At 38.0% G+C, this 19,560-nt stretch overlaps 1 protein-coding gene across 4 annotated transcripts in view; it reads left to right on the top strand.

Moving 5' to 3' along the window:
• ARHGAP6 (Rho GTPase activating protein 6) overlaps positions 1-19,560 on the top strand; it is a 319,166-nt gene that overhangs the window by 251,193 nt on the left and 48,413 nt on the right. For 3 of the 4 annotated variants that reach the window (XM_066545353.1, XM_066545354.1, XM_066545356.1), the window contains exon 2: positions 7,878-8,037. In XM_066545353.1, the coding sequence (XP_066401450.1) occupies positions 7,878-8,037 (160 nt within the window). Of the gene's footprint in view, positions 1-6,982; positions 7,499-7,877; positions 8,038-19,560 lie in introns of those variants that run through there. The other variant, XM_066545355.1, reaches the window with a different exon arrangement.

Genomic DNA, 19,560 nt, shown 5'->3' with positions numbered 1-19,560 from the left:
CAGTGTAACTGAGAGCTGTCACTTTACTTTGCAAATGTCAATATTTAGAGATGTCTTGCATTTTGTATCAAGTAAATAACACACAGCCCCACTCTCCCCCTCAAAAGAAGACAATAACGCCCTAGAATTGTTTTTCAGCCATATCTGGTATTCAGGTAGTCAGATGACTGTTTTCCTGTGTGCAACAGACCTCATTTTTCTTTCTGTCAGTTGTACAAGTTTATAGAAAAGACTGGTATGAACCACTTGAAACAGTAAGAGTAGAGTTTTGTATTGAATTAAAGACTATGCTGTTAGTCAGATCTCTGTTCTTGGAACTATAGAATTATTTGATTTTTAACTTTCATTATGAGATTGTGACAGTATCCTTGTCAGATCACATAATCTGCATGAGTCTTAAAAGCTCAAAATCCAGGAAGTAAACTAGAGTACTCAAATACATGTTTTTAGCTTTGTGTACAATACTTTGGCAGATACAATTTTTGCAGGCTTGGAAATGACAATGTGTACTCTTTCACATGCATTCTCTCTTTTAAATAGTAGGTAATTTCCTTTCTTCTAAAATGTTGCAATTTTTTCTTTTATATGGACAAATATATGCCACTCTTTTATATAATACAAATAGATGCCACTCCTAACTGTTCAAAGCATTGGCTATGGTCACATTGATACCTCTAATTGTGTGCAGAAATGGTTAATTTTGTGCTGTGCAAGCAGTGATCCTCGTTGTTTCACTGGGATATTTTGTACTACAGGATCATATATCCAAATAGGACACATAATTGTATTTTTTTCATTCAGATTGTTTAAATACAGTTCACATATAGTTTCACTATATGTGAAACTATTTTGTTTGCTTAACATTAATCTCGTTAGGCTTAGGAGAAGGAGCACTATTTCAATAATCAGAATCTCACGTGAAGCTTTACATTTAGTAAGCACATGGCTTTTCTAGATGGCACTCATGGAATGAATGGATTACAGTAACCTGCAGTATTGAGCAAGAGTTGTCCTCAGGACAGTCCTCCTTTTCCATAACCTGTGGCACAGGAAAACTCAAAGAGTAGATGCCAGTCTTCAGTGTATCATGGCTGTAGCTCTTCATTCACCTTCACAGGCAGCTGAACACTGAGGGCTGTTGGGATCACATCTGTGTTGGTCATAGGAACTGGTGTGGAGTCTGTTTAAGTAAGCTTTGCAACTAAAAATAATATTTGTGCAGCTATTGTATTGGATTTTGGTTCAGCTGCCATTAGCTTGCAGAGTTCTTGTTATTCCAAATGAAGCAGGAGTTTAACACTTGGAAAAGTGTTTAACACTTGGAAAAACCTAGCACCAGCCTCTCAAAATGTACAGTAAACGAACCAATAGAAAGGAAAATAATTCTCTTAATGAAACGAGACTACATTTTATGTAGTCCCACATTTTATGTGTTGAGATTGATGAAACTTCTGTAGCTCACTGCTGTGCTCCCAGATGGTTTAACTACTGCAGTTTTTCAGCTTGTTACTTCATGCAGTCATAGTTGTGACAGCACTGCTTGTACCCTTAACCTGCAGCAAAATTCACAGTATTGCAGTATGGCTTAATTCTCTATTACACATGAAAACACTCAAAAAGCTGCTAATGTGAAGACCAACAAAGTTTCAGCTGTAATTCTGAAGTTGGATTTGGGCTTTTTAAGGTGTTTTGTCTCTATTTTGAAACCTCCAAAAAGGTATTTGACCATGTCTAGTTTAATTGTGTGTAAGAAATCCAAAAAAACCTGACCATATATTTTGATGCATTTTAGGGGAGCTTTCTGACTTCTGGAGGTTGGTTTTTGGATCAGTTGAAAAAGTTCAGTATAGAGTCCATATGTTAGGGATGAATATTTTGCTGGGCAATATCTTTGTACATCATTCAGGTTTATTAATGTCAGAAAAGGAATTAAATACATCTCCATTACACATCAGGGTTTTGTAAGAGAATGCCTTTTAAATATTCTAAACATGAAATAGTATCCTGAGGCATTTAGAAAACTTGGAAAGGTTGATCTGGAAATATTTTCCTCTTTATTTCAACAGTTTTAATACTCCTATGAAAGCATGCTCATTGTTCTGCTCTCTGTTTATCCTTAGACCAAAGTTAGTTTTTACTCTGATAAATGGAAATCACCACTGTAATTAATAGTCTGACATGGATATCTTTACCTGGACACGAGTTCATGCCTTCTTGCTAGATGAAGTATTTCTGTTGTAGGTGTGAATTCTGTCTCCCCTGAGTGGAATACCAGCTTCCCAGTGTTCCCACAGGGGTTGCCTTGCAGTACTGATCCTGAATACATGGGTTTCCAGCCTTGGGAATGAGACAGGATTTGAAGAAGTGTCTGTCTTTGGCAATGCAGTGGTTATATTAATTAATTGCCATTAGGTAGTTTTGATATCTCAACCAGTGTTTTGTAAAATGTGATCTTTCCAACAAAACTACACTTAAATACAATGTAGTGTGAGATAAGGCAACTTTAGTGCAAGGCTCCAAGCTACCACAGAATCATCTGGACTGTACTTACTCTCTTCCTAGAGGAGACGTTATATTAATAATTTTGCCACTGACGTCAAGGGGAACAGGATGTCACCCTAGATAACAACTCTAGTGAAGTCAGTCTTTCTTAATGAAGATTAATTGTTGAGGCCCCATACTTTGTATATCCATGTTTAGATCTCTTCCTCTGATTGCTTTAATGTCACACAGCAAGTCTTGTGCTTCTTCGTATAGTGTTGAGGTGGCATTTCCTTCATCTGAAGGAATTCTTTTGCAGTAGTAGCGGACACTTGGGAGCATCTGTGTGATCTGAGAGCATCTTGGGTTGCAGTTGTTAGCAATGCCTGCTGGAAACCAGGGTGCTGCCTGTCATGCACTGAGCTGTGGATGCTATGGAAGAGCATCTGAAATGAGGGTGGCAGAGTGAGTCAGGTCATAGCACATTTGTACCATCTACTGCTTTTTAACTTTTCCTTAATTTGCCGGTAATTATCTGGGATAGCATTAATAATAGTTTCCATGCAGTTCTTAACTGCATGTAATGCTTAAAAGACTACTTAAATGAGTTTTTCCCCTTCTCCTTCATTTTCATCCTGTCCAGGAACAGTGTTTTGTATGTTGATTCAATAGGACAGAGTATGTAGCTGTACTGAAGTGACTGACTTTTACTTTAGCAGCACCAGGGAAATGAAGAGGGATTACCTGTACCAGTAGCCAAATTGTGAGAGTTTATGCCTGAGGAGTCTGGAAATAATTGTATAGAGAGTTGAAATAAATGACATGGGGAAACAAAAGGTTGTAAAATGGCAGTGATATACAGTTTCATGAAGCTTAAAGAAGTAGTTAAACAGAATTAAGACATTCTAATAGTATATTATTTGCAAATTGCCAAATTATTTGCAATATAATCTTTTTGTGCAAAACCACTGAGTTCTTTTATAGTGGACACCCATCTCAATACAAGCACATAGCTAAAAGTTGCTAGGATAGAAAAAAGTAGACGTAATTGGTTTTGATCTTAGTGGTTTCAAATGATTTTGAGCAAAAGACTAAGGAAAAGTAGACAGCTAATCTGATAATGGTGTTCACCTAAATCAGTACAGACCAAAGTCATTAACAATAGCAATAAGGCATAAGACAAAAATTGCACTCTCCATCTTGCATTAAATTCTTTTTTATAAAACTGTGGCGTGTGAGGGTTCTTATTTCCTACCCTTATTTCCCATCCACATAACTCACTAATGCTTGAAACTCCACAGAAATCAAGGCTGCTCACTGCCTATAGATTTGCATTTACATTCAGCATTCTATGCAGTTGTCAACCAGTTTCTGTATTGTACCAAAGACAGAAGAGCAAGGCTTTTCTAAAAGACATCTGCAAGATTTTCTGTTGGAGGCTCGGGAGAAAGGTCAGGCACACAAGAATAGCTTAGACATGCTTAAGAGTAATTTAAGTGCATGGTGTTACTTCAGTGAGGATGTACCACTTAATGTTTATTTTGGAGTTACCAAACATCCAGCCTATTAGAAAAATGCTTGAAGAATATCAGAAAAGCTGCAGTCTGCATCTTATTAAAAATGTGCTCATGAATGTGCTTATGACTGTGGACAAGAAGTACAGGGAAAATGGACAGATTCAGATTATTCAGAGGCAAAGGTGCAGTTTTCCAGCAATCTTCTTTGCTGAGTCATCTGCTCTGGTATTTTAGGCAGTTACCTGGTAAGTGAACTGCTCAGTTGAGTGGAGGAAAGATGTTAGATGTTAATGGGCATGCCAGAGAGAAAATGCAGCTGAAGTTGTGGATTTGAGAGGAAAAATATGTGACTGGTTGGTGGAAAAAAAAAACAGAGAAGGCTTTTGGTCTAGGTTATGGTTTCATAAAATTCTTTGATGAAGGCAGCTGTGCATTTAGCAGTTTGTGTCCTGTCAGGCTGATCACTTTATCCCAGAACAGTATTTCTGTTTGCACTCTTCTGTTTCTGTGTTGCCTTTTTTCCCTTCTTGGTGATGGAATCATTTGCAGAGCATATTCAGACTTACAGTCCTATAATCTAAATAATAGAAAGCAAGCTGTGTACTACGTCTGCACACATATAAGCATGAACTTCAAAAACAAATGTCATTCTGACTTGTTGCTTAAAGGTCTTCTGCTCCTTTTAAGCTTCCAGCTAGGTCAGGCTGATATTGAATTAGGCTGGTGAAGTGTTTCTTCTCATATGGAGAGAGAAACAGAAAATATTCTTCATGTCTGTGCTGCCCTTATCCTCCTTTGGTTGCCCCACAGAATGCTGAATAGCTTTAGGCAGATGTAATTACATGAGCACCCATTCTTCAAGGGAGTTTGACTTTTCTGGACCTCTCCCAAGCCTGGATGATTTTGCAATATTTAGAGGCTGTTTGTATAACTGTGCAGTGTTTTGGGAGGAAGATGAGGCCTTTAATTTACCTTGTGTTTTGTAAAGCATCGGAGTATTTGAATAGATTAAATTCTCAAATACTGTGTTTTGACTCCTAGAAGACAGTGATATATAAGTGATATATATTTGCAAAATGAAACAGAATTTTCCAAGGAAACGTTTCTTGAACTGTTAAAGATTAGGAGATTTCATTGGCCCTACCTACCACATGATTTTCCAAAAATATTTTAGTTTATTAGTCATGTGTTCCATTAGCATAATAAAAACCTATGTTAATGTGACCTAGCAGAGATTTTATCAAACCCATCAAGTGTTGAAAAGGAATGTCTTCTTTAGTGCACAGCAATTGGGCAGAGTGATTGCAAACTCTTTAATCTCAGCAACCAGGCATTGCAAAGTGCAAATGTTGCAAATAACTGTTTTTAGCTAGACAGTGAGCATCAAGAACATATGGGGGCCTTGCAAACTGGCAGAAAGAATAACAACCTGTTTTTTTTTTCATTTATTGTAATTGATTTTTCATTTCTTTATAAATTATTTTTCATAATTCTATTTCATTCCTGAAAAAGAGGAATAATTCATGTATTCATGCAGAATTCAGTTAGGAACTTTTGCCTAATTTGTGGTAATTCTTAGAAGTCTCATGCTGCACTTGGTTTTTGTGGTCTACAGGAAACAGGACATGTATTCTGTTACCTTAACGTTTTCTTAGGGGTGTCATTTTTGCTTCCCATTCCTGTTTTTAATATTAAGGGTTAGGATTTCAGATTTTTTATGGTAGACATACCAGTGATATTTTTGTTTATAGAAATGCTCATGAGGGAGAAATAACTTAAGATAAAATACCCTAAACTCCATCATAAAAACCTGTATTTCTCTGTCTGTAGCATTTTGACTGTAGAATACTTTATATTTTATATGTTCATGAAGATTGAATGGCATACTTCTGTGCTTGTAAAGTTTCTTTTGCATTATCAGGGTTGGAAAGGAATTAGTTTTGTTGTACACATTGTCTGGTTTTGGATGATGTTTTTGATCACTTTTATCTATAAATGACAACAGCTTTCTAAAAAATGTAAATGTTTACTTGCAGTTTTTCAAATAAGGTTTATGTGACTCTTGCTGGTTTGGTTTTGCTTGACTTAAGCTACACAGCTTGGCTTGTAACACTGTGGAAACCTTTAGTCTGAGATTACTAAATCTTATTAGTCAACAGTAAGGCACCAGAAGAACAAGAATAGGTGAAGAGAAAAAAAATGAAGTAACAAATTGCAGTAGTTAAATACTGGGGTAACACAGAAGTTTTGCATATGTAGCCCACGTGCATATAAATAGTATAAAGACATTGATCATAGTACATGCATTAAGATATAGAGGTCCAGTTGTTGACATTGAGGTAGTGCCTTTATCTATTATGATTGCTTAATGACTTAAAAAAGCTACTCTGGCAAAAAAAGAAAAAAAATTCCTTGCTGAACTCAAACATATTTTGTGAATCACAAGAAAGAGTGTTAACTGTGTAATTCCTTTAATCTGTATTGCTAAATGGTGCTGCACATTTGTAAATGGTTTTTGTCTCATGCTTCTATGTGGATACACTCACAGTCATAGATGTGCATATGTGCTTAAATGCAAATGTATGTACAGGTTGTACGTGTGTATATAAATATACATGCGCATATATGGGCAAATTATATGGAAATGTGCAAAAAGATGTTTGCATAATGCTAAGTAAAGTCTAATTTTACTGATTTTTATATTAAGGAGCTTCTACCAATAATTTTTGAAGTCCTTTGACTGCAGAACTGATGAATCATAAGTTTACAGTGAAAAAAATTAGTATGCAGTGAAGGTAAAGATGTTGAAATTTAAACTGAAAATGAGAGTGAAGTCTTTTAATTGTAAGTCTGCCATGCTGTGATAATAGGCAGGTTGTTGGGTTTCTTACCGCCCAGCTGATGTGCATCAGAGTTTTTTCATTATCAGCAGCTGCATCAGGTTATACTGACTGACAAGACTGATGTTTATTTTTTAACATGGTCAGAATGAAAAACAAATTCTTTCTCTCCCTGTACTAGTCTGTGCTCTTTGAGATGAATTCGGGAAGTTTTACTTTAAGTTAATTGTCAGGCTTTAAGGTTGTGTTTGTGCTCGCTCTTCTTTTTGAGTGATGATTACTTCTCTGGCCCAAGCTGAATACTGGGAGTATTTTGGAATAGTTTTTTTGTGTAGGTTCTCACAGGTGGGATATACAACAGCTAAAGCTTTCAGTTTGCTTTCCAAGCATAATTGGTATCTTCCAGAGATGTAGCATATCTCATGCTGTTTTCCTCTATAAATGTTAACAAATAGGTTGTTATTGCAGCTGTTCAAAAACATGGAATGTCTTGTCATTTAGTCGTTCATATTCTAAACACAGCCTCGTCATAAGGAGGAGATGAGATGTGTTGGAAAAGGGGCTCTGCCAGTGCATTCTCCAAGTCTGCTGGAGTAGGATGAGCAAGATGTGGGAGAGAAGATGGATATTGTCCCTGGAGATCTGCTGCTCTGACTGATGGTGCGGGAAGAGAATTAAGTAACGTCAAGTGCTGTACAGAGAAAGTAAACTGGGAAAAGCAGACAAGGGTGCTTTTTTTTTTTTCCCCCCCTTCCCTGCTTAGTGCTTTTTGTTATTGAAATCCTAATGTTTTTCAACAATACTTGATTAAATGGCTTCAGACAGAATTGACTTCTTGTTTTGCATGTCTGTATCCCTTTTAAGGAATGCTGCTCTAGGGAAAATAAAGATATTTGAAAAGTTAGATGTCTGAGAGAATGGCCTTTTGGTGAGAAGAACCTGTGTTGTTTTTTCTAGCAGTAAAAGAGATGGTTCTGTTTATTAAACTGTGTGCATATACCATATGATGCTTCATATTTTTCCATTTGATTTCCTGTAGGGTGATTTCACTTGGAACAGCATGTCAGGGCGCAGCGTTCGGCTGAAGTCAGTTCCCGTTCAGAGCCTCTCGGAGCTGGAGCGTGCTCGGCTGCAGGAAGTGGCTTTTTATCAGTTGCAGCAGGACTGTGACCTGGGCTGTCAGATTACTATCCCCAAAGGTAAGGGCTTGATAAGCTGTCTCTATTTAGATTGTTAAGCCACTGATTTCATATCACAGCAGTAAACACTGGGGTTTTTTTATTCCACAGATACTGTCTTCCATTTCAGTTTTGCTTAACCACAGTCATTATGTAAAAATGATGAGTAAAGTTGTTTGTCTGCTGTGTCCAATTTGGGCCACCTAGGGGTGGGATCATCTGATCAAGGGCAGATGTCTATGGGGTAGATAATCTAAATCAGACCCAGTCATGCCAGGATGTCTTGATACTCAGTTGAGGGAAAAATGCATTTCTTATATTTCCTGATATCCATAATTAAATGTCTATGTAGGTAGATCTTACCATAGAAATGGGTTTTTTTCACTCTGTGTAACATTGTCTGTGAAGGAAGCCAACTGTCACTAGTTCAGATAGACAGTGAAGACATTTATGTCAAATAATGAGTCCTACCAAAGTTTTCCTAAAGACAGTGTTGCTTATTTCCTAAAAAAAAAGATAATTTTCAGCATAAAACATCAAACTCCTAGGAAATAGGAGATGAAATGAAAAGAAGCTCAGCTATCAGAATCCTGATGTGCATGTGGTAGACCTGTTCTTAGGTTACCATGGAAAGGATCTAAACCTCACTAATGAGAAAGTTTCTGTTGTTTCCTGTAGGCTGCAGATCAAGCATAGCAGAGATAGCTGTTGTGCAATCATCTGCAAATCTGGCTTTCCTATGGTTTCTTTGCAGTTGTATACTTACATAAGGAATAACAAGGGATCACTGAATTCTCACCTTTGACCAGAGGTGCTGTGTGGTAGCATATACACAGTGATGCCACAGAAGCAATTTTTAATGAGTCTAAGTTAAGCAGAAAAAAAAGTTGTCTAGTCTGTGGAAGTAATGACATAGAAAACAAGTGTGAAAGAGACAGGCTTTTGTATTCATCAGCTTTTTAGTATCTGCAGAAAACTCCTGCCAAAACCAACAAAATCCAACTTCATGCATATAGCAAGGCATCAGTTTGTAGTGAGATGGATTTTATCAATTTCTTCAAGCCTCACCAGCTTCCCTGGTCCCTCAAAAACAAGTTTGATCAACAGGAAAACAATTTTATCAGATATTCCTAGGAAGAACTGGAACACTAAGAGCATTCCAATAATTTCTGACAGTCTGAACTGCCAATGGCTGTTCCCAAGAGAAATGAAAATGCACATATGGAGGTCCTGCATATGTGGATGGATGTGTGGTAATATCATCCGAGACAATTGAGTATACACATTCATAGAATGGCTTAGCTTGGAAGGGACCTTAAAGGTCACCTAGTCCAACCCCCTGCAATAAGCAGAGACATCTTGAATGAGATGAGGTTGCCCAGGGTCCCATGCAATCTGGCCTTGAATGTTTTCAGGGATTGGGTATCTACCACCTATCTGGGCAACCTGTTTGCAGTGTCTCATCACCTTCACCATAAAGTATCTTTTTTACACCTACTCTAAATCTATCCTTTTTTGTTCTAAAACCATTACCCCTTTTCCTGTTGCAACAGACCCTACTAGAATGACTGTCCCCACCTTTCTTTTAATCCCCCTTTCATTACTAAAAGGCCACAGTAAGATTTCTCCAGAGTCTTCTTTCTCTGAGCTGAGCAACCCCAGCTCTGTCAGCCTGTCTTTGTAGCAGAGATGCTCCATCCCTCTGGTGATTTCTGTGGCCTTCCTCTAGACCTGCTCTAACAGGTCCATATCCTTCCTGTGCTGAGGACCCCAAAACTGTATGCAGCACTCCAGGTGGTGTCTCACCAGAGCAGAGCAGAGGGGCCCTGCTGGCCATGCTGCTTTGGATGTAGTGTAGGATGTGTTTGGTTTTCTGGGCTGCAAGGGCCCATCGCTGGCTCATGTCCAGCCTCTCATCCACCAGCAGCACCAATTCCCTCTCAGCAGGGCTGCTCTGAATCCATTCATCTCCAGCCTGTATGGATGCCAGGAGCTGTCCAGGTGCAGGACCTCATGGGGTTTCCCTGGGCCCAGTTCTCAAGCTTGTCCAGGTCCCTATGGATGTGACCCATCCCTCAGGTGTGTCAACCACTCCACTCAGTTTGCTCTTGGTAGATTTTCTGAGGGTGTACTCAGTGTCACTGTCTGTGTCACTGACAGAGATACCATGCTCTGGGGGTGCCAATGGGGACCCCTGAGGAACACCACTTGTCACCAGTCTCCACTGAGCTATGCTCAGAAACTCTGAGTTTGAAGAGTGAGTATTGCTTTTGTGTTCTGCTTGCTGTTTCCTGCTGGGACTGCCATGAAAGCCCAAATATTTGGGGAGTCTTTCAGGTTTGAATCACAGACAAGTCCTAATTTTATTTTCACAGCATATATATATATACATGGGTAAATATAAAACACGAAGTTTTAGATATATTGGGTCTGAAAAGTGTAATTGTAAAGGTAGAAACTAAATAAGAATATAAATGTTTGTTAAACATTTAAAAATAAAAGGCATTTCAGAAAGTCAGGAACTCCAGGCTACTGTTTCATCGCTACTGCTGGCCCCATCATTTCATGAATCTCTTGGCTCAGTTTGACTGAGAAATAAATTGGCTATTCAGTTCTGCTCTCCAGTTTGGATGTACCAGTGAGATTATTAATAAGAGGCAAATAATTGCACATCTGCATTCTTGCTTTGAATGACCAGATCATTAGATTTTCTGTGTTTTAAGGTATACATCATAAAAGAATAGCCAGTACAATTGAATTTTAAAATGTTGTAATACCATCTATTGAAGGAAGTGAAGGTAATAGCTAGAATTAAGGTACATTTCGTATTTAACTGTCCATCCTCTTTCAAAGCTTGGCACCAGTTTTGACAACAGAAATAAATAATATTTCGAAGTGGGTATATCTAATAATCACTCTGTCAATCCATCATGCTACATCTGTGATGGTACTTTGATAGGAGAATAAGAATCTACCATGTTCTGAAATTATTACAGATTGGTTTAGGCCCTTTGCAGAGACACTCTGAAGTCCATTTCATGTTCCTATAATTTTTAAATGTGTGGAATGAAAATTTATAACAAGAGTTTACAGGCAGCCATCCAGTTAATCATCACAGTCAAACATCATGTGTAAAATGGGAATTTCAAGTTTTATCCATGTGAAACTGGCTTGGGCACTTTGGACATGCAAGAATGCAAATAAAATAACATTCCATCACAGCCATTAGGTTAAAACCAGACTCAAGTTAAAAACAGATTGTTAAAACTGTGAGATGTAGAACTAGTACTGTCTGAGAGAGCTAGAGGAGCTCTGTAGGTCTGGAGAGATCCAGAAAAATGAAAGATGTACTCTACAACTCTCTTCTACTTCAGAGAATGCCATATGAAAATATTCATGAGAGGAGGCAAGTGGAGCTATTTATGTATTAGAAAATTTAGAAATCTGTGCATAGAGTTTGACTTCTTTGTGTTTCTTTGGCTGCTTTTCAAAACTTGGTAGAGAATTACATTAGAACATGCATGTACCTGCTGGGCATTTGCTTCTACAGGCATTTGAATGATTACATTTACTGGCATACGTATGGTGAAAAGTAAAAATTCATTGTTTGTGGCTAACAAGTGTTTGTGCCAAACATGCTTGCATGGAGGTTAAACCAGAGTACAGATGCCTCTGCCTTATCTTTACAACCACAGACACTGTTACTGGTTGCTTCTTCATAATGCTTCAGCCCTACCATGCTCAGACAGTCCCTTTGTCACAGCTAGTGCAGTTTACCTCTGCCAGGGCTTGTCTGGCTATTCCCATGCTTGTGTAGGCATGCATAGACTGTGATACCTCATATGTAATCCCTCTCCTTCACTGTATTGTAGCTATTACTGTTAATGAAGAACATTACTAACATCTCCTAGTAAAATATCCTGTGGTCACAGAGATCACTTCCCACAGGAATTTCTTTAACCGGCATATCATTTAAAATATGCTGCAATTGCACTAAAGTGTATGAATGAATTCAAGTTGATCAAGAGGTACTAGTTTTACATATACCATGAGATGTTTCACATTTGTTTCTTGTTGTCTTGCTTTTCTGCCTTTTATCTTTCAAATTCTGTAATCAACTCCTTTTTTGCTCCCCCATGTCATTCCCTCATTTTCCACCAGAAATTAGACCAAGAGTCATTTATCTTGTGTTGGTTAATGTGTTACGTTGCACGAGGATGTAATTTCCAGGCAAAGCATTATGCAGTTTCTTTACCAATTCAGTTACTCTGTGAAAGATTTTTAATTTGCTGACATTCTGAATGTCACAACAGTACCATTCTGCTGATGCTTCTTTGCAATTCATGTTTACAATATAGCGTGTCTTTTCTCATTTCAGGGAAGTCAATCTTCTCTTTAGAATAGGAGAAAAAAATAGTGATGCAACTCACTTCAGGTGTGCTTACTTTTTGGTGACATTAAGATTTTGTGTATGTCCTTGCACACAATTAGTGAGAACAATGAACCTTTTACAGGTTTTCACAAGCAAATGCTAACTCAAGTTAGATGGCTTCTGCAGGGTAAAACTGGGATCAGAGCAGCAGAGGACCTCATTTTCTTCTGTTCATTGGCTCAAAGGTATCTCTTGAGCTGAAAGGTTGTTGAATGAGGTTTGATTGGATCAGTTTCTTAAATATCTCATGTTTATAATGACCATCTTAACAGTCCTGTCCCACTTTACTGACCCTGTGTTTGGAAGCAGGGGTAGAAACTACTAAGAGTTGAGCAAATGGAAAATTAAGGCTTCAGCTCCTAGAGCATCTGCCTGGGTTTTGAAGGTATGATGGGAACGTGTTGATGAAGGGGCTTGGAAGAGGATTTGAGACTCAGGGATCACATTCGAGTCTTCTCTTTATTCAAGAAGAGAAAATTACTTCTTATGTTCTTTCCAGTTCCTAACAGGATGTTGTTCTTCTCAGCTTTGCAGTGGGGCTGGAGGATTTGTGGAGAGCAAGAATCAATGATGATAGCATTTTGGGGTTATATATGGTTCACTGGTGATTATGCTTGTGCTGGGTTGACAGTTGGGCTGGATGATCTTGAATGTCTCTTCAAACCTTGATGATTCTTTGATTCTGTGATGTTTTGGGAGAGAGAAAGTAATTCTTAACTTCACTGTCAGATCTGGTTCTCAGGTCATTTGTTTAGTTGCAATGAAGATGTTGCAAGGGTAGGTTTAGAAGCCTAAATGCAGTCCCAGTTGTTTAAGGAGGGTAATTTTAAGGGAAGCTGCTGCTGCTTGAACCTGTGGTGGTGTATGGTTTTGTATGCGAGCTTTGTGACATGTGACACTGTGCATCTGCTCACATGGAGTGAGCACTGGTCTCCTCCTGTATGACTTGTTTTAGTAAGGTGAGTGTGAAGATGCAGGGCTGGATAAGTGTGTTATTACAGACTGAGAGCTGAGGCAACCCTGTCTCTGAAATGAAGGAAAACATGGCTGGGCTTTCTGAATTTTTACCATTCATTTGTGTACTTTGCCCCCCCATTCCAGTTAAGCTCTGAATAGAAAAGGGAATTAAGAGTTACACAACACAATTCTATGCTTCTGGTTTATTTTGGCAGGGCATACTTCTTTCAATCTGTTTTTTGCTTACATTACTCACCATTATATTTCATTTTTCATTTTCCTTAACACTGAGAGTGACTGTGATTTTTATCTGGGCTTGCATTTTTGTGAGGGCTCCAAACTGCTCTTTGTTTTTAATCACTGACCATGTTGCATACATTATAGCTGTTGTGGCAGTGGAAAACATCTGAGTAAACTGTAGCATATACATTGTGGAGTTACAGGCTCAGGGACTGGCTGCTTTTGAGCTGGTGTCAGGGTATCTTCTGAGTGTAGAGGCTTCTTACCACCCCTCTTAATGCCAGCCTCTGCTGATTCTTCTCATATAAATACTGTCTCTGGCATGGGCTTATGAGTCCATGGCTTTTCTTTCAATGTAGTAGAGTTCATGAAGATTATATTTAAGACATGTAAGGCTGAGATAAATTCTCCTCCTTTATGCTGCATTAGTAAATCTTAGCTATGCTGTATCAGACAGACTGGTCAGAGATAAAAACTGTTCAACTTGCTGATTTTCAGACTGAAACTTCCCACCTGTGCACTCCAATTTAAATATTTCATGGAAAAATGTATTTTTCTACGGATTCCTTTTTTCATTCTAAGAAAACAAAACCAAATATCTCTCAGTCTGGGTAAAAAAAAAAAAAAAAAAAAGAAGGAAATAAAATTGAATTAATGTTTTAAGCTAGGAGAAGTCCCAGCTGCTGCAGGGTAGAGGTTGTGAGACACAATCTTGAACTATGCTACACAGGCATTTATCAAAGTGAAGGTGACAGGAGTTTTTCCAGGCAGAGAGATAAGAAAACAAGAAAAGAACTTTTTCATATTTTTTTTCCTCCCAGTAAGGAAATTTGCAGAATTTTTTCTTTCAAATTCACTTTTTTGTCACTGTTGAAAAAATAACAAAATGGAAATACATCAAGCTTGCAAGAATATAATTTTTCTAACATTGTAACAGGGGAAATAATTTATCTTCAAAACTTAAGAGGGAGGGATGTTCCCTTTTTTAATTTTTGCTGTGAGGCAATTTTTTTATAAAAGACTCTGCAGTGCTCAGCAAATTGATTTCCGAGATTTTCTTGTGTCACATAGCATGTTTTACATGTCTGTTTACATCAGGAAGACTTTATTCAACTTAGTTATTCTGTCAGAGTTAAGCTAATAGGTTTAAAAGCAAAAGGTTTTACTCATTAAAAAAATCACTACAAACAAAAAAAACTAATTTTTTTACTAAATAGTATTTTGTAAATAACTAGGAGCTTTGATTGATAAGCAGCATGCATTTTCATTGTGCTGTATGAACACAGAACAGAGGTAGAAAATGCTGTAGGCTTCACAGGAAAATCAATGGCACTGATAAATGTAAATATGACAAAATAAGTTTATAGCTTAGCACATTTAAAATAATTTCTGAGAATTTCTGTAATTTCTGAGAACCTACCTGTTGAGTAGTATTTTGTGGAGAGAGAGGAAAGGAATGAGGACAGGGATGGACCCTGAAGGAATACTTAGCTGTGGGGCTCAGTGGGCAGGAGCACTGACAGACAGGAGTCTTTCAGTTCCCTTCATGGTGAAGGAAAGAGATCTTGCTTAAATTCCCAAGGTAAATAAGGAAATATTACAATCCATGTTTCCATATATCATGAAAAGTTCATAAATCATATATTCATATATCATGAAAAGTTAGAGAAGATGGAACCATGACGAGGGTTTTTCATTACTAGGGCAGTTGCTTATTTAGATGCTGTCTGTTGTACATTTAGGGTACTGCTTTTGAAACATCAGATCCAGAGACATATATTTGATGTTATAAATACACCACATATATTTGATGTTATGTCCCATAGAATTTAAATATTACTTCTGAGACAGAAAAAAATTTCTATCTAATGTAGCTTCTTTAGGACTACACTTGAAATAGCTATTGACTTGAAGTATGTGTAAGTATATTTGGTATTTTGTCTGTATTAGTGTCAGACAGGAAAATCCCAGCTTTCATTTTAAAACATTGATCTTGACCATTGGCCATATTCAAAAGTTGAGACACGTGGTAGAGAGGATCAGTGTTGGGAAGCAAAATACACATTGAGAGGCTCTAAAACTGCTTTGCAAAATTAGGTGTATTTCAGTCTTTTTCCTTTGAGAGAACGCTAGTGTAAGAGAGACATTCTTGGATGTGTTCTGCCAAATCTGTCTTTAACACTTCACGTAGTACTTACCCTTTGATTCTGAATGCCCATCTAGGCTGTCCTGTTTTTTGCCAATAGTAAAATATATATGTCTGGTGATTCGATAGTGACTTATGAATTTGTGCTTTGTTGTGGTTCAAAGCCAAAGAATAAATACCAGTAAATACATGCCAAGGAAAAAGCTTTTGAACCTTTATTAAGAGTACTGACATTGCAGCCTACCAGTTTCTATATTCTGCTTGCCTTTGGCAGAGCTTTGCCAGCATGGAACATCAGTATAACGTGTACTCTTCCAGTATACTTCTGCAAAAATTTCAGTTGTAAATCAGACTTTATTTATATTATCTTGTGTGCATTGCTCCTTTCAGAAGTGCATTAGGGAATATTCCTGATGATTTTTTTCTTGCCTTAGGTAATAAATTTTCTCTAGTTTTTCCACAGGCATGATTTAAGTGCAGTTGTGGTTGGTGCCAGAAATGTAATGTCTCTAGATACTAATTAGGAAAGATAAAGTGACTCCAGATAGATTTATTTTATCAGAGCTGTGGTACTATATATATCTTTGTATTAGGCTTTTACACTGAAAAGGCTGCCTTGAGATTTAATGGAGATGTAATCTCCTGCTGAAGGATTTGAAGAATAGATTAGACAGATGTCCATGTGACTCTATTTCTGTGCAGGAAGTCAACCCAAGTGTTCTCTGTAGAGCTCCTTGTGTCTTTTTTCTGTGTGGTTTACATTTTCAACACCTGTTTCTGTTATGATTGATGATACAAAGGACAGGTAATTACTACAAAGAGACATTATTAGAAGTAAGATCCGTTGGTCATTTTTCAGAGGGATAACAGCTCAGTCAATTTGAGCCACCAAACTGTCCAGTGAGAGACCTGCTGCAACATGATTTCACTTCTACACACTGAGAGCTCCTTTCTCATTTCATTTCTCCATCACAGCTCTGAGCAGGACAACTGTGGACTAGTTTAATTAGTCCCAGAGAGAGTAAGTTAGGGAAGCTGTTTTATTTTCTGATGTGGCTTCTTCTTTAAAGTGAGAGTCTGAGGACAGACTTATACAAAGGAGTCATAACAACAAGATGATGCTCAGAAGACAGTGGAGACCTGGGTGCCCTGAACCATCTCTGTGACCACTGGCTGGTCTCCTAAATTCCAGAGGGTTAGAGGAATTTCCTCTTCCTTTGAAGAGCTCAACTCATGCTCACACTGAGAGCAATGCAGGGGGAAAGATTTGAGATGTGAAGAAGTTTGGTTGCTCCTTCACCTGCCAGTACAGGTGTGCAGGTGACTTTATTGATAACAGTAAATCCAAGGCCAGCTACATGCTGGTGATTGTGTCTGTTCTGGCCCTGGCCCATCCTGTAGTGTTTGGATTGAAGGTAACTCTCCTTATCAATTTCTGTAGTTCTGTAGTTGTTTTTACTTATTAGTGTAGATAATTTTTAACTTTTTTTTTTACCTGTTTTACTGTTGACAGTTTTTCTGAGTTATGAAAACACTCCAAGAAGGTAGTGTTGTTCAGTCTTTCTGAAAGCTTTCAAACCTCTGCCCATCATCACAGTTTCTGAGTGTCTTCCACTTAGACAGAGCGACAGCAACAAGGTCCCTGGTGCATCCCAGGCTATTTAAGTCAGGAACTTTCCTATTTTTGGAGATCAGGGAAACTCCTGTCACACTGTGGATACTGCTATAATGTGAAAAAGTGGTGTCTATATTTTGTCTTGCACCTGCTATTGATGTTACTCTTTCATGAATGCTGTCATCAGTGTCAGTGTAGCAAATATGCCCTGAAGCCTAGAAGGAGTGGTTCCCTCTAATTTCAGTGGGCCTAGAGACAAGTTTTACTTCCATTATTGACACAAGGCATGCATTCCATCAAAAGACCTGGACCACTTTCTATGGCTGTTTTGTTAAGAGATTTGTCGGGGGATGGGAGGTGGGATTTTGGTATTATTTTGTTAGATTTCTGTGACTGGGGATTTCTTATGGCACAGGCAATCCTGTGCTGATGCATGTGCTGAAGCGAGCAGAGCTGTGTATGAGTTGAAAATCTGAGTGTGTTTATGCACAGGGAAGTCAGACCTGACATTGTGTATCTGTTTTCCCTTCCCAGGAATCTGCCTGCTTTTTGCTGCTTTCCACTAACAGCCACATACAAGGGCATTTGACCTTTCCTTCATAATCCTCTAAAGGCTGCCAGGTAGCTTAGCATGGGTTTTTTGAGTTACTTCCATCATCCCATCTATGTATGGCAGCAGCAGCCATTCTCCTCATTCTGGCATAGAAAAGTACTTGAGCAACTGTTTATTTTTAGGTCAAAATGAGTTTTTTCCAGGGGTCTAGCTAAAGATTTAACAAATCAGCTCCCAGACAATTATAATTTAGTGTTTGGATACTAAAACTCACTGAATATCTTGTTCCTCAGAGCTTGTGTAATGCAGCCATCTTAAATGTATTTTTAGTTTAAAAGTATTTAAATGGCAAAAAAACTATATATGTTTTCATTACAGGAATGGCAAAATAACTGAACAGGGTTTTTCTCCCTGACTTCTCCAACGCAGTTACTTCCAGTCAATAGTCCAAATGCAAGAAGATTGAAGAATACCTTCAACAAAAAAAACCCCCAAAAATCAAATTAAAAGGAAAGATAGGAAACTTTATTCTTGGTTTTGTTGTGGTGGTTTGAAAAAATTCTGCAACTATTAAAAATGCTGTTATTTTAAGGATATTTATACACAGCTTGCACAAACAAGGCAGGCATCCACTTTGTACTTGTTGAAGTGTTTCTTTTAGTGCAGCTGTGCTGTGTTCATCTGTAAGACCTGTGGCTTCCTGCACAGCAGGAGTGCAGTGGCCTGGGCAGGCCTGGGAAGCTGCTCCTTCCCAGCTCTTCTCCTTGCATGGGTGGGCTCTGACATCCCCCTCCCTCTGGCTGTGGCTTCAGGAGCCCTGACCTTGCTCCAGGGCTGGAATCCCATATTCCCTATCAACTTAGGTTTGGTTCTCACCCTTAGAATACGTTGCACCTGCATTTGCCCACCAGTTAATGCAAGTCTCTTCATGACAGAGAGTCATGGAAGAACATATTTGAAAATACAAAAGTAGTTATTTCTTTACAACATATATACTTGGAGACTAATTAAGTCCTTAAATGCACCAGGGAACATGTAGGCAAATGCAGTGGGAATGTCATGTTTTCTTATGATTCCTCTAGCCACAGGAGTTGGGTAGTATTTGCTATCTGAATTAGAGCAGTGACCAAAGTAAGTTGTTGTTTTATTGGTGGTGGTGGTCTGGGTTTTTTTTGTTTATTTGTTTTTTGTTTTGTTTGTTTGTTTGTGGGTTTTTATGTGAAGGAGAGTTAATACCTATCTCACTGCAGTTATAGTCTATATTTTTGATAGAAATAGGCCTTGCAAATAGTTTTCAACAGAAATAGTGCATTTTTCTAGATTTGAGTCTAGTTTGGAACTACACTTATCAGATTTGTTTTCCTAAAAGACAGGGCAGTCTACTGGTAATATGTTCAGCAAGTATAAATTGATATATCACCTTTGCCTTCAGAATATCTGTTCAGTATCAACTGATGTGTATAAAAAAAATCTATTAGTACCTGGCAAGCAAATGTAGGGTTGGTTGTTTGGGGTTTTTTTAAAATTTGTATCAGAACCACAGGAGGTTATTGTGAACTGTTACTTGATAAATAAAACTGTAGTTCCTATAGGGATGCAGC

This window comes from Molothrus aeneus, chromosome 2 (genome assembly GCF_037042795.1).
Source record: "Molothrus aeneus isolate 106 chromosome 2, BPBGC_Maene_1.0, whole genome shotgun sequence".
Classification (NCBI taxonomy): Eukaryota; Metazoa; Chordata; class Aves; order Passeriformes; family Icteridae; genus Molothrus; species Molothrus aeneus.
This window is presented reverse-complemented; position numbering and strand designations above follow the sequence as displayed.